Source organism: Microtus pennsylvanicus, chromosome 3, assembly GCF_037038515.1.
Source record: "Microtus pennsylvanicus isolate mMicPen1 chromosome 3, mMicPen1.hap1, whole genome shotgun sequence".
Lineage (NCBI taxonomy): Eukaryota > Metazoa > Chordata > Mammalia > Rodentia > Cricetidae > Microtus > Microtus pennsylvanicus.
In genome coordinates this window covers 43,734,005-43,749,720 of record NC_134581.1, presented here as the reverse complement: position 1 = coordinate 43,749,720, position 15,716 = coordinate 43,734,005, and the positions used below count along the sequence as shown (strand labels likewise).

General features: G+C 38.5%; 1 protein-coding gene across 33 annotated transcripts in view; it reads right to left on the bottom strand.

The window, feature by feature from the left end:
* The window catches only part of Mlip (muscular LMNA interacting protein), a 237,675-nt gene that overhangs the window by 116,351 nt on the left and 105,608 nt on the right, over positions 1–15,716 (bottom strand). For 21 of the 33 annotated variants that reach the window (XM_075965184.1, XM_075965191.1, XM_075965200.1 and 18 more), the window contains one exon: positions 1,345–2,886. The exons of 8 other annotated variants lie outside the window; for them this stretch is intronic. In XM_075965184.1, coding sequence (XP_075821299.1) covers positions 1,345–2,886 — 1,542 coding nt within the window. The remainder of the gene's footprint in view (positions 1–1,344; positions 2,887–15,716) is intronic. 4 more of the 33 variants (XM_075965205.1, XM_075965194.1, XM_075965190.1 and 1 more) reach the window with 1 other exon arrangement.

Sequence of the window (15,716 nt, the reverse complement as noted above, 5' to 3'; positions counted from 1 at the left end):
TACAAAGCAAACCAGAACATCAAGAAAGCACTGAAGAATGATTCTCAGCAGCGGAGCATGGGGGTGGATGTCTGCCCTGGGGAGGCTGAAGCAGGAATTACAAATTCAAGGGCTCATGGTCTATGTAGGGAGACCCTAACATAAATTTAAAAAAAAAAAAAACAGCAAATCACCCAATTCAGTAAAGGATTAGATGGAAAAAGTTTAGTACATGATACACAAATTTCACAACCATGCATTTATATTCAAATGTTAACAACTTTTTCAAGATAATTCTATTAATTCTTTTTAAAATTATCACAGACTCTTAAAGCTAGTACAGTGATAGGCACACAGTGTCTAATGTGTACTTTTTCAGTTGAAACAATATATTGTGAGTTTATCTGTTTCCTTAACCTCGCATTCATAATTCAGTAATAAAAGAATTGAAGTCACTCTCTGTTATACTCAAAAACCTATAAACTGTATTCTTCAAGTATATGGAACTAAAAGGTCCCGTGTGCTACTAATACAGGTACTTTCATAATTTTACTTTACTTGCCCAACTATTATCAAATCCTGAGGGCAATAGGATCCATTCCTGAGTCCTTTGAGGCTAGATGGGAAGCTGCCATGGCCTAGTGTAGAACTGCATGCTCCAGAAGGCCTGAATCATGGAGTCCCTCCTCAAATGTTCCTTCTCTTGCACTAATAAATGCCATCTCATACCCTCACTCAGCAGACTACTTCCGAACGTTTCAAAACCAACTTTACTTCTATTTCTGTTGCTTCGTGCTCGGTTCGTTCATTCTTTCTATGCCGGATAATGTTAGATGTTAAGTACTTGCAATAAATTAAATATTTTTACATATAAAAAAGTTTCTATTCCCTTTTGCCTTCAATGTATAGAGTAACATCCAATTTTATTTAACTTGCAGCACAGGGAGCAATGAAAAGAAAATCAGCTTTGCAGGAAGGAAAGGAAGGTGGGGGGAAAAGCCTTTCTTTGAATGAATAAACAAAGGCAAAGGAAATAGAACAATTTCAAACTGATAATGGTTTTATCATGATCCTAGATCTATACTATATACATTATATTAATTATGCCTACTAACTATACTCTCAGTCCAAAGTATTTCAATAGATAATGAGACACTTCTTATTAAGTTACCAGAAATGTAACATATTGTACAATGCTATCTGTTTTTAATTGGAACCAAAACTGTAACCCATACCCAGAAATGTGTGTGTATATATATACATATACATATAATTGTGTGCATGTGTGTGTATATCTCCCTGAAGTCAAAGTCATAGTTTCTTCCATATTTAAAAATATACATGCAACATGCAAAAAGAAAATACCTTGGGCTTCTTATTCTCAGGGTCTGTTGACATGGACAGTGCGCAAGGTGTGCTCAGCTCCTTGGTTCTTGTTAGTGAGACAGGAAGTGATGGGGTTGGAACAAGTGAGCTGTGGGTGGACATTGTGCTTTCAGGCGTTCCAGTTCTTGCGCCACTGCCACAACTCGGGTGCAGTCCTGAAGGACTAGGCTGGAGTCCCTGGGTGAGTGAACTCTCGGGCGGAAGAATGGAGAGTCCCAAGTTGGCACGAGGCATAGAACCAGCACGGGAGACAGGAGGAGCGGGCAGAACTGAAGGGCGCAGTTCCTGGCCTGCTAGTTGCTGAGAGCAGGCTCTTTGGGATCTGTCTATCAGCTCCGAGAGGACTGGGGAGGGGTGGAAACATTTCTCTAGAGAGGAAAGTGCAGTGTTTTCATTAGCAGGAGATGCGGAAGATAAGAAGGTAGAAGGGTGTTTGCGAATATTCCTGCTCCTTTCTGGACCCCTGAGGTCACCATCCTGTCTGCCCTCCAAAGAAGAAAGCGGGGATAAACTCGATGGGATAGAAGGGACATCAGCAAAACCGAATGTGTCCCTCTGTAACCGGGGTAGTGTCGTGCGGCTCCTCGGTGTGCCTTGTGGTGTTTTCTCTACATTCCTAGAGGCATAGATGCTACTGTCAGGTGCTGCTGGAGAGAGGGGGTACAGCTGAGAAAGTGGGGGAGACTTGGAAAAGAAAGGGAGGTGGTAGGATTGGTGGGTCTCTGCAGACGCCTTGTGTTCTTCTTGTTCTGTTGAACCAGCTGTCAAGGAACAACTTGAGAGAGATTTCTTAGGTGTGGGTGAAGATTGCTTTACTTTCTGATCAAGTGTGAGTGTGGAAGAGGCCAGGGAGTTGAGGGAGAAGGTTGGGCATGACGCAGGGGATAAAGGCCTTTGGTGAGAAGGGTTTGATTTGAGGATAGCAGTGAGGAGAGAGAGCCGAGAAGGTACTGAGGACTTCAGCCCTGACTTTGAAAGATTTCCAGTGGATGACATTCGGCTAGAGACAGTGGATAAAGAGCCATGGGGAGATGGGGTAAGTGGTCTGGGACTTGGAGACAGTGAATGCATGACAATGCGGACAGGTATGTAGGAAGCTGAAGGTGACTTCAGAGAAGCACCCGAGGCAGATGAAGGAGAGGTTCTCAGATCTTCCCTGGGATTAAGGACATGCGACGTTGATGTTTTCTTCTGTGCTTCAGATGCCAGCCCAGGTGTGTGATCAGCAACATTTGAGCCACATGAACTAGAACCTGGCAGTTGAGTGGAAGGGGAAAATACTAGTGACGAAGCATCCCTCCATGCAGAAAGGGGGGAATCGTGAGCAGTAGTGTGAAAATACGTAGCTGTTTCTTCAACCGAGGCCCCTGTGACATCCAGCCTGCGAGTGTGAAACTCCTCTAGCACACAGGCTCCGCTGACGTTAGCTGGGACAGGTGGCGTTTTCTGATTAGTTGGAGAAACAAAGGAGAAAGCAGGTGGTTTATGAGCAAGCTGCTCAGAGGTAGTGGGAGAAGTTAGCTAGAGGAGAGAAAAATAGATTGAAATAGGACATTACTTATGAAATTATCAAAATACTCTTTTCACTGTGTGTTTGTGCCAACAGCCCTTGTACTACTTTACATGAGATGAGACATTGTGAGCCTTTATCAATAATGAAGGAGTCTATGGTTATTAATGAGACACGGCTTTGAATTTCAAATAAGAAATAAATCGTGAAGTAGTAATCCTATAGCCCATTTATTCTTCCAAACAAAAATCAATATAAATGTTTCATAATTCTGTTGTAAAAAATAATTTACCCAAGTTATTTAAAATAATTGTGCAAATTTGGAATTGTACAATCTGAAAGGACTGAAGTAGTCTTCATTACAAATTTCAAACTTCATTTTGGATAATGAAATAGATTTTCTGCCATTGAAAGAATATAAACCACAGCTTGATGATGACTAGAATCCCAAATGGTGATATATTTCAATTGCTTAACATTCTAAAGACTTGGACTATATGTTATGAATCTGAAAAGGTGCCCAGAATTCAAAGGATGAAGCACCCAACACAAACACGCAATAATAAATTGAGAGAGTGAAGTCCATATCCAAAATAGAGAGGACACTTTGCTTATTTCCCCCCAATCACTTGCCAGGATGAACATAAAACAGTAATTTAGTGAACACTTAGCCAATGTTTTGGGCTTTTCTGGAACCAATAGGCTCTCTTTCTTATGAAAAGAAGCCAGAGAATTTTATAATCTATTTGAAACGAAGCAACTTCCAATTCTACACCAAAAAAAAAAAAAAATGGGGAAATTTTTAAAACATAATTTTTCTTAAGAAGGAGAGCTAGCCTGTGGAATAGCCTGTGTGTATTCTTATACCACTTAAGTCATTCAGAATTTAAGGCAAATGCTAAAATCATGCCAAAGTTTATAAACAGGGACTTTAAAAATATTAATTTCATTTTATCAGACTATAAAATAAAGTATGCATGACTAGTGAACTTGAAAAATCTTAGTCATCCAAAATATTAATGAATATTAATATATACATATATATTGCACTAAGTAAATAGCAGGAAAATGCCTATAAACTTAAATTGGCACATTCTGATTTGTAGATAAGACATATTTTAGAATTTTGTTTTATCCATGTGAATAAAATTTCTAACATACACACTATAACAAACTTCATGGCATGTAGTATTGAGCCCTAAGAACACTTAAATCTAACAAATTCAACATTTCATTCCAAACTTCTTAGCCTCTGTGAAAACACACCCCATATACTCCTTTTATAAGTATAAAGATCAGCAAGTTATTTTGTCACATAAATAATATTTGAAATCGTTGACAGAGTCCAGAGTATCAAAATATCAACAAAAATAGAAAAGCAAACAGAACTCAATCAAACTGAGAAAGCTTAATCATCCCAGGCGGTTTATCTTGGCACACTGCTTAGCTGGTGTTTATGCAACTGATTCATATGGTTGGGAGGATATTTAAACGCAAACATCACTGAATGGGCAACACAATGCTTATGTTACTAAAAGATGACAACATTTTATTTTGAGTTCTTCAGTAATTTGTAGTTGGAGTCACATTTAATGTTAAAAAGTCATTCTGTCAAAGTTCCTGTTCTTCCAAGGTGTGTGTGCGCGCGCGTGTGCATGTGCTCACATGCATGGGTTAATGCACATGTGTATGTGTTTTAACCATGTGATGCCTTCTCTCAGCATTTCCGTGAGTGATTTTTTTTTCCTCACAAGAAGAATGGGGATATTTCAAGTCTCCAGGATGTCTCTGCACACTGTACCTTATTTGGAAAAGTTGTTAAAACTTGCTAGATATTTTTTGTAAATTATTCCTGACTGCCTTGAGAGTCCAACTATCTTTCTAGTAATGCTGTTTTCTAAGAGCTTCAGCATATGCAACAAACTATCAGTTTATCTCAATTATTTACCAAATTACCAGCATGTTAAGAACAGAGGCTCAATTTTCTTTTACATGTTATTAAAAGCGACTTTTTCCAGGTGAGGTCTTCTAAGTGCCTAAACAGCCTACTGCACTATGGGATATTTTTCCTAATAATAATTCAGAATTTTGTCACACATTTTAAGAGTTAATTACTGAGAAAATCCTAAAATACTGATCCCTAATAATATTTACTATGTTGGTCTACATGTAATTTTACTTCTATTTTCTAGTTGGCCTATCACTATATTTACAATATAACCACCAGTAATTTGCAAATGCACAATAATATTATTGTAATTTGCACTATCATGTAAGTGTAGCACCATAATTTTATATACTTTCCATATACAAAGGACTCATCATTAATTTTTTTAAAAAATCAAATTTCTGAATCCATATTATTTTTATTCTTTTTCTAAAAAAAATAGTCCAAGACATAAATGAATAATTTCATGAAGAAAGAAGGGAGGGTTGCTCATCAAATTCTCAGTAACTTGGAATGAGCCGTTCATTTCACCTCTAAACCCTTTGCTAACACCAGCAATAGTAAATGTCTTCATTGAAATATAGAAGATATTTGCATTCTTCACTCCCCATTAATAACCACTCTGTGTTTTCAACTGTCTCCTTCTCTCTCCCACATTATTTGAACATTTCTCTAGTTTGACTGGGCTTATTCCCAACACTCTCATTTCCTTGAGACCTTGACCACGTGCTTCTCCCAAACTCATTCTCAGGACACTCTTCTCAAAAGGCTGTCCTTGCTTTTGGATGTAGTATCATAACTCTAAGTGGGAGAAGATGCTTGCAATGTGCTATTATCATAAGATAGATGAACTTAATGACTTTATCGTGTATCATCAAGGTCCTAAGTTCTTTAAACAACCGTGCTATTAGAGAGCTGCCTTGTGATCATTTTAGCAAATCTAAAGTTAACTGTGGCTTCACCCATTCACTTTCTCGAAAGTGTCAAAGAGAGCTGAGAGTGGCTACATCAAAGCTGAAGTGACTGCTCTGTTTTCTGAGACGTGGACACTGCCAGATGCTGGTCTTCCACAACCTCCCCCAGAATCATCACAACCCTGTAGAAAATGCCCCGTTGTCCTAACACATCAATCACTCTAGCATAGAAAGGTGGCCTCCTACCTAAGAGCTGTTTTGTTTTTCTCTTTAAGGAACACATATAATGTTACCAGGATGATTCTCAGCCTTTCTTATCTGAACCAATAAAATAATATTGTCTGATATTCCTAATTCTAGCTTTAATCCATATAACAGCACCAGTTTGAACTTTTAAAATCTATCAATGAACATCTAGCTCATCAGTGCTACTGTGAACCAAAAGTGTTCCCATCATTACATAGCCCTTCTCTTGCTATTCAGTCTCATCCCCCAAACTTTTTGCTATTTTCCACTTTTGGTTTTGACCACACTTTTCTCAGTCTTAGCATTTTTGTGGGCCTTGCTAACAATCTAGCAAACCTGGTCTCTTGTCAACTGCTGTGGGACAATGGTCTTGTACCCTGTCACTTATATTGTCCTGTTTTAATAAAACACTAATTGGCCAGTAGCCAGGCAGGAAGTATAGGCAGAGCGATGAGAACAGGAGGATTTGAAAAGAGAAAAGACAGTCTGCAGTCATTACCCAAATGCAGAAGAAGCAAGAGGAGAATGCCTTGCTGATAAAGGTACCAAGCCACATGGCTAACACAGACAATACAGGGTTAAGATGTAAACATTAGTTAATAAGAAAGCCTGAGCTAATAGGCCAACCAGTTTATAATTAATGTAGTAGACCTCTGTGTATTTCTTTGGGACAGGGTAGGACACAAACCTCTCTCAACAGTCAAAGCTCTGGAAAATCTTCCTTCTTAATCCCACTAACTGTCATTACAGTCCTGGCCATTGTCTACACAAAACTACTGTAAAAGAAAACTTGGCTCCACCCTCTCAGATAATAGGACCACTGCATTTGATTTGCAACAAAGCCCAAGTACTGGAGCACCACATGAAAGTGGGGTGGACACCCTGCACCTTTCTCAATAAACATTTGGGTAAGATAAGGCACTGTGGGTTTCTTTCACGCCTAGTCATCTGAGCTGGACTTCTCTCCACTTCCACACTGCAACTTTCAAAGTTAATATTCTCCACCAACCCTTAATCTAACACATTTTAGAAGATGAATTTTTTATGTATACTCTAAATCACAGGGGCACTGGCATTCTCTTTAAGTATTCATCCTTTTTATAGTTTTGCTAACTCTCCACATCCTAACAGAATCATAAAGAGAAATTCTCTTGATCTCTTCAGATTTGAACAGTAAGTGTCACTGTGGTGGCTGGTGAAAATGACAACAATCTTCTGGCTTTTACTGAGTCCCTTGTCTCAGAACCTAATCAGTGCTATAATAGCAAATCTACTGCAAGCCATCACTTGGAACGCTGCTGCACCAGGGCCTGCTTGTGCCCCTCTGTGGAATCTCAACTCATATCTCACCATCACTATTCTGCGCTAGGCTCAGGATACTAACATCTGATGTAGTCCTTGCCTCCCCAGACATGGAGAAAATTGAGTTCTGACATCACCAAGGCAGAAGACCATCCTCAATGCCTACAGCATTTCCTGAGGACTTTCCAACTCAACCTGATTTTCACATAAGTAATTTTTTGTGTATAACCACTAGTACAAACCAAGCTATGTGATGGAAATAACCATTGTTCATGAGTAATAGAGATTTTGCCAGCATTTGGCAGAACCTGGGGTCTCTCACTAACTCAGAGAAAATCCCTTACATTGTATGCACCCATCCTGGCCGTGGAAGGAGAGAGAGAATACTAAAGGAGCAAACTCAAACAGGAAGAGAAATGGTGAGGTGGCAGAACAGAGGTTTAAATGAATAAAACTACACGTTCGTATTTTTTCTGTTAACTATAAAAATGAACATATGTAAATGTTATCCCCCACCATGAAAGCCCACCTGCTGGGTTAAGATTTTAATCACCTGTCATCTACTTGTGCATAGTTAGACTACTTTGGTACTTTCTGTTTTGCATGCAGTCTTTTAGGTGTGATCGTGTACATATTGCTTCCTAGCTTTTTTTATGTAAACACACCATATTGCAGAAACTTCTTGGTGGGGTCAAAGCTAATCCTTCCAAAAGTTAGCAGAATCCAATAAGAAGTTTAATACTCCAACTTATTTCAGTCTTCAACATCTAAATTCCTCAGGCTCTAAGCTAACAATAATTTGTTTTAGGAAGTAAAATAACAGCAACATCAGTAATTATGAGACAGTGAACCAGGGCTATCTTCCATGCCCTATTATAGCTCTCACTCAGCTATGAATACTCAGGAGTTTTAATATGATACTGTCTTTTCCATATATCTATAGGGAATATATATATATGTATATATATATATATATATATATATATATATATATATATATGTATGTATGTATGTATGTATTTCCCAGGATCAATTGATTAATCATTTATATGATATCTTCTAAGTATTCTCACTAGTTTGAGTATTGTGTTAGGGGCTCAGAAGGGAGAAAAAGCATTGACAACCAACTGTTCTAATGGGATAAAACATACAAAAGTGACTGTGATAAAATGTGCTGGTATGAATAAGGTGTCCTTTATAAAAACTGAAGCCTGGGAATATTAAGATTTATCAAATGCAAGTACTTGCTGTCACTTATGATAGGGATGCATTCTAAGAAATGCTTAATTACCTGATTTCATCATTGTGCAAACATTATAAAAAGCACAAATAGAGCTTAGACCTCCACATTTATCATTGTGCAGTCATTACAGGAAGCACAACTAGAATCTAGACCTCCACAACAGCATTCGGCACTATAATTTTGATTAGGACCACAAGTGCATGTGCACCTATCACTGACCAAAGTATTGTTACATTGCACATTATTGGATCTAACAAATGCATACAGAATTCTGTATTGTAACCTTTAATGTTTTACTTTGTCCAGTTTTTTTTTTTGGTCTTATTGTCTACATCCTCTCCACAGTTCTCATATCCAAGCTGGATCTGAACAAATGGATAAAGCCTCTTGCTCTTTTAGACTTTTATGAATATATGTCTCTCCTATGTAAGTTTTAGTTAAGATTTTTTAATTCAATTATTCGTTTTATTTTCAATAGCTTTTTATTCACACTTTATTTATTGATTTTTCTGCAAACATATTTTTACTTAAACATTCCAATTTCTGGTGTTTTAAAGGAAAATGACTCCTAAAGGGAATGGTATTATTAGGAAGTATGGATTTTTTGATGAAGGTGTGACCTTGTAGGAAGAAGTGTGTCACTGTGAAAGTGGGCTTTGAGATCTGCTATGCTCACACTACTCACAGTGTGACAATTAAGTTTCCTTCTTGTTGCCTACAGTTCAAGATGTAGAACTCTCAGGCCCTTCTCCAGCACTGTCTATCTCTATACTCCCATGCCCCACCATGATGATAATGAACTGGAGTTCTGAAACTGTAAGCCAACTCAATAAATGTTTTCCTTTATAAGAGTTACCATGATCGTGGTATCTCTTCACAGCAATAGATACCCTAACTAAGACAGTTGGTGTCAGGGACTAGGGTGTTGCTGTGATAGGTCTATGATGTGGGAATCCCCTCTGTATGCTGTGGATATCACTGGTTAATAAATAAACTGCTTTGGACCTATAGCAAGGCAGAAATTAGCTAGGCAGGGGAAACTAAACTGACTGCTGGGAAAAAGAAGGGCAGAATCAGAGAGATACCATGTAGCCCTGCCAGAGACAGATGCTGGAACTTTAGCAAGTAAGTCACAGCTATGTGACAATAGACAGATTAATAAAAATTGGTTAAATTTATATATAAGAGTTATCCAATAAGAAGCTAGAGCCAATGGGCCAAGCAGTGATTTAATTAATACAGTTTCTGTGTAATTATTTCAGGGCTGAACAGCTGGGAACGAACAAACAGCCTCCTTGCTATAGGCCTGAATATGTTTTTGTTTGGAAATTTGGACTTTAGTACTTTGGGTTAAGAAAGCCATGGAATGCTTTAAACATTACTTAATGGCTCATCCTAGTAGGAGCATGGAAGACAGTGGTGCTGAGAATGATTTGAACTGTGAGGGACTGGTTCAAGAAGTTTCAGAGGAGAATTATTTTAGTATGTTGCCTAGAGATTATTCTTGTGGATTTTGGTGAAGAATGTGGCTGGTTTTTGACCTTTACAAAAAAGTCTACCTGAGACTAAAGTGAACACTTTTGGATTAATTCCATTGGCAAAGATAATCTCAAAACAGCCTAGTATTGACTCTGTATATAATGTGTTATGAGTGGTTATTCTTATGAGGATTTGTAATGAAAAGAAGCAAGCTGAGAAAGTAATAGTACAAAATGTACAATTTGAAAAGAGGAGCACTAGGCGCTAAATCCTGCCTTCAAGAAGGTAAACAGATTAAGAAATGGAATAAAGGGGGTAGTTACCTCAGGGAAAGATCCCACCCAGCTAAGTTTCCAACTTGCAAAAAGGAATTAAAGAAAAGCTTAAAACTGGGTGTGGTGATACGTGCCTTTAATCTCAGTACTCCAGAAGAAGAGGCAGGCAGATCTCTGAGTTTGAGGCCTGCCTGGTCTACAGTTCCAGTTTCAAGACAGCCAAGCTTAGGCATTGAATGAAACCATGGAAAACGGATGCTGGTGAAGATATAGTTGAACAAGGGGAACATGTTCCAGTACCAGCAAACAGCAGAACTTGGCAGCTTCAGCTGGCCACCTGATTTGGCTTTAGAGTGAAGGACATAAGAAAAGAGTAACAGAATTTCCCTTAATGACTAAGGAAAGCCACTGAAGCCGGGCATGTGTCAGAGGTGAATGAAGGCCAACAGAGGTCATTGCGTGAAACTGTGAAGGTGCAGCCAAGATTGCCTTGGAGACCCCAAGATGATGGAGATTCCAGAGCCCTGGAATACCTGCCAAGGATAGCTGCTAACAGGCAGTGGAATTAGCCCAAGAAAGAGAAGTGTGTTTCAGGCAACAAAGATAAAAGGAGTTGAAGATTTGAAGAACATTTTAACGTCAGACATGGAAATATAGACTTTGGAGTTTACCCTGGTGGTTTTCAGTCTTGCTTTGGTCTAGTATTTTATCAGTATGCTCTCTTTCCTACATTTTGAAATGGTAATGTATATTCTCTGCCATTGAATGTTGGAACTATATGATCTGCTTTTTTACTTTGGTTTTACAGGGGATTACAGTTCAGAGATTACATGAATCTCAGAAGAGATTTTGAACTTTAGACTTTTAAATAAGATAAAGATTGCTATAGACTATGGGGGCTTTTGAAGTTGGACTAAATGTATTTTTTGCATTATGATGTGTTACAAACCTTTGGGGGGCAGGCAGTGGAATGTGGTGATTTGAAAGAGAATGACTTCCAAAGGGAATGGTTTTGTTGGAATTGGAGATGGTTTTGTTTGATTGGAAAAACTCTGTCACTGTAGGGGTGGGATTTGAGTACCCTTATGCTTAAACTACTCACAGTGTGGCACTCAATTCACTTCCTGTTGCCTGTGGATCAAGCTGTAGAATTCTCAGCTCCTTCTCTGGGGTCATGTCTGCCTGCATGCTGCCATGTCCCACCGCAAGGATAATGAATTAACCTCTGAAACTGTAAGCCACTCTAATTAATTGCTTGCCTTTATAAGAGTTATCATGCTCATGGTGTCTCTTCACAGCAATAGAAACCCTAAGACACACTTCAAAGAACATGTTTGGTATATGTCAAACCACAAAGTTTATATTAGTATTTTTCAGAATACATTAAGTCAATATGGAACAAAATGTTTACTACAAATGAAATCAACATGAGCTACAGCTTTAAGGACTTTACAAACTGTTAAAGGAGGTAATACATGTACCAAACAATAACCAAACATGCTGTACTGTGTCCATTTTAAAATCGTGTGTTAAAGAACTATCAGACTCACACGGGGGGAGAGTTGCTCTCACTGAGGGCACTGAAAAAATTTCATGGGGTTAGTATCTGAACAGGGACTTCAGAGAGGAACACAATGTGAACTTAAAACAATATTTAGGTTTTCTCCATACCTTAGTGAAGCCCACTTTTATACAAAGTACTCCTCTAAAGGGATTAACAAGAGATAAGCCTTTATTCCATGCTATTTATAATCTAACTAAGAAAAAAGAAAATTAACAAAAAAGAAAATTAATTGTTAAAAGTGGAAAGGAATAGTGGTAGAGATTTTTCTTAAATCCACCATCAAAGAAAATCACAAAAACAAAAGATCACTAGCTCATCTCCAGGAAGTGGTCTAGCTAAAGCTAAACAGTATCCAAAAGGAAAAAAATGTGGGTTCTGGGAAGACATCATTCAGGAGAGAAACAAGGAGATCAGCAAAGAATGAGTGGGCTGTTTGTACTGAGTGGCAGTTCACAAGAGTTGACGAAAAACAGTGCAACAGGTGGCTAGATTAAGAGTCTAGACTGTAGAAAGGCAAAGACTGGGTAAAGAGTTGAAGCCATTTAGGGATACCTTGTTTCTGGCTAACCAGTAATGCTAACTTACAGGCAGTTCTATATAAGAATTAATCTTTCTTTATAAGAAAAATCAGAGATTTACTTTATTGATTGTAAATTCTAACTAAAAAAAATTAATGATCTTAGTATCTGGAAACCCAGTCTTGCATTTGTTATCAAATTTTTACAAATTCCCACTACTATCTTAATTACTGCTTTGATCCTTTCTTGTTTGTTTACACCTGTGAGTAACAGCTAACTTACTTCATGATCCGTGTCATCATAAGAAACAAAACATAAAAACAGATATCAGTTTCATGACAGCAGGATCCAGTACCTCCCTATAATTTGTAACTATAACATTTAGCTACTAATGAACGAGGCTAGTTTCTACAGTTTGGTTTTACGCTTAGGTAACTTAGTCTATCTTCTAGGAATAAAAAGTATTCCAAAGTATAAATTCACCCTGCACTTTGACCTCTCTGTATTTGATTACACAAAAGCAAAATAAATAATCAGTTCAAGGAAATATATCTATTAACAGAAAAGGAAGAAATAAAAATCTCCAAATTTCTTCATAAGAATATAGTCTTTACATTTATTTTTATTGTGCTACATATTCTTATCAAAGTGACCACATTCAACTATCTTCCATGTCAACATAAATCCATGGTACTACTTTTGCTTATCTCTCAATTTTCCTGAGGCTAGAAAGTAATGTCCGAGTCTACTGCCTTATGAGAACACCCTGAGGTATATTACTACAGTATTTTGATACAGTACCTCGGTGAGAATAAATTTTTAAAAAGTAATATGTTAGAGCTAAAGAGAAGGCTCAGGGGTTAATAGCACTGGCTGCTCCTGCAGAAGATAAGAGTTCAATTTCCAACATTCACATAGCCGCTTAAATCATTTATAACCCCAGTTCCAGAAGACTAGTGCTGTCTCTAGCTTCCATGGACAACAGGCATAGTACACTGCTGTGAGACAATGATTTTATACGCTGTAAAGATTTGTCACATGTACTGGTTTAATAAAATGCTGATTGGCCAGTAGCCAAGCAAGAATTATAGGCAGGGTGACCAGAACAGGAGAATTCTGGAAAGAGTAAAGGCTCAGTCTGCAGTCATCACCCAGGCACAAAGGAAGCAAGATGAGAATGCCTCACTGATAAAAGGTACAAGGCTAACACATGAAGAATTATGGGTTAATGTAACATGTAAAAGTTAGTTAACAAGAAAGCCTGAGCTAATAGGCCAACCAGTTTATAATTTATGTAGGCCTTGGTGTGATTCCTTGGGCCTGAACAGCTACAGGACCAGGCATAAGAGAAACCTCTGCCAACAGTACACAAACAAACATACAATCAGAAGAAACAAAACATAACCTTATACATTTTAAAAGGATAAAAGGGGTATGTGTGAGTGTGTGTGTGCATGTGTGTGTGATGTTTTAGACCTAGATCCAAAATAGCAATACCCCAGTGGTGTGGGAGGTCCTGTGTTGCATTTCTTTGTTAATGAATAAAAAAACTGCCTTGGCCTATTAATAGAGCAGAACTTAGGTAGGCAGAGAAGACAGAACAGAATGCTAAAAGAAGAAAAGTGGAGAGGGAGACGCCATGGAGCTGCTGCCACCAGAATCAGACATATCGAAACTTTGATGGTAGGCTATGACCTCATGGTGATACACAGATTAATAGAAATGGGTGAAATTAAGATGTAAGAGTTAGCCAATAAGAAGCTAGAGCTAATAGGCCAATATGTGATTTAATTAATACAGTTTCTGTGTGGTTATTTTGGGTGTAAGCTAGCTGGGTGGCTGGGACAAACTAGTGGGCCCTCCTCCCATACCCCAGTGAGCATTTTTCACTATTGACAGGCAGTGAAATATAATGGATTGATGTGGGATTCCCCTCTGCATGCTGTGAATACCCTTGGTTAATAAAGAAACTGACTTGGCCTGATTCACTAGAGTAGAGCTAGGTGGGGAAAACTAAACTGTATGCTGGAAGAGAGGAGGCAGAGTCAGGGAGAAGCCATGTAGCCCCACAAGAGACAGATACCAGAACTTTACCCGGTAAGCCACACCCATGTAATGATACACAAATTACTAGAAATGGGTTAAATTAAGATATAAGTGTTAGCCAATAAGAAGCTAGAGCTAATGAGCCAAGCAGTGTTTTAAATAATATAGTTTCTGTGTGATTATTTAGAGTCTGAGCTGCCAGATAGCTTGGAAACAAACAAGAAACCTATAACAACAAATTGCCTCTCCAACTTGTGCTAGCTAAATCCACATAAAACCTGAGGAGGCTAGGAAAGGAAATCTAGACACTAAAACACGAAATTTAGCTGCATTTTTTCCTGGATGGGCTTTGCTTGCTGGCAACATGCTACAGCTCCTTTAAGAGAGGTCTTCCTGATTGAGCAGTAGTTGAAAAAAAGACATGTGGTTTTGAATCAGCAGCTTCCTGGATCCTGCTTCCAGCACAAACACTGACTCTTTATGGAGGTCTGGCTATGGAGCGTTTAAATGGGATTTGTGAGCAGACTGCTACAACGTGCTTAATGGGAACACAGACCTGCTGCAACCCAACCCGGGATCTGGGGCAGAGAGAATGGCTCTCAGAGACAATGAACAGACCTCCTCTGACATGTTGGATTGGGCGGAGCCAAAAGGTAAAGCAGCCTTAGTTATAGCAATGCTGCTTAGGTTTTTAAGAAGCACTTAGCATTTTAAGAAGCCGTCCTGGTCAGAAAAGGATTGCAGAAATGCAAAAAGGACAGATTCAGACACAAAAGAACTCTAAACGAGTCACAGTGTTGGATAAATGCACATAGGCTTGGGAGAGAGAAGAAAAAGAGTATAGACAGTTATAAAAAGAAATAAATGGTTTTTTAAAAAAAACTAAGTCTTTAAAGAGACAGAGTAAAGATAATAACATAATAATATGGCTTCTGTGACATTATTTCGGGACTGAGCAGCCGTAAACAAACAATCAGCCTCCTACAACATTGGGTGCTTGAAGTAATAAAAATTACAGCATCAGGCATTACCGTCGGCTGCAGGCATAGATCTGAGTGACAATAATCATGGAAGACCTACTCTACAATCTTGCTAAATCCTAATATCACAAAAGACCAATTCACCAACAACAACAAAAAAGTCTTTCAAGCCACTTTATAATGCTTATAAGGGTTTGGTTTGATAGAACCTAAACAGGGGGTCTCAGAACCAGCTCACTCTCCACTGCCAAGCAGTGAGACCTCTCTCTGCACCTCCTTCAAAGTCAGCCTCTGTGTCCCTGGCCTTCTAACCACACTTTGCATTT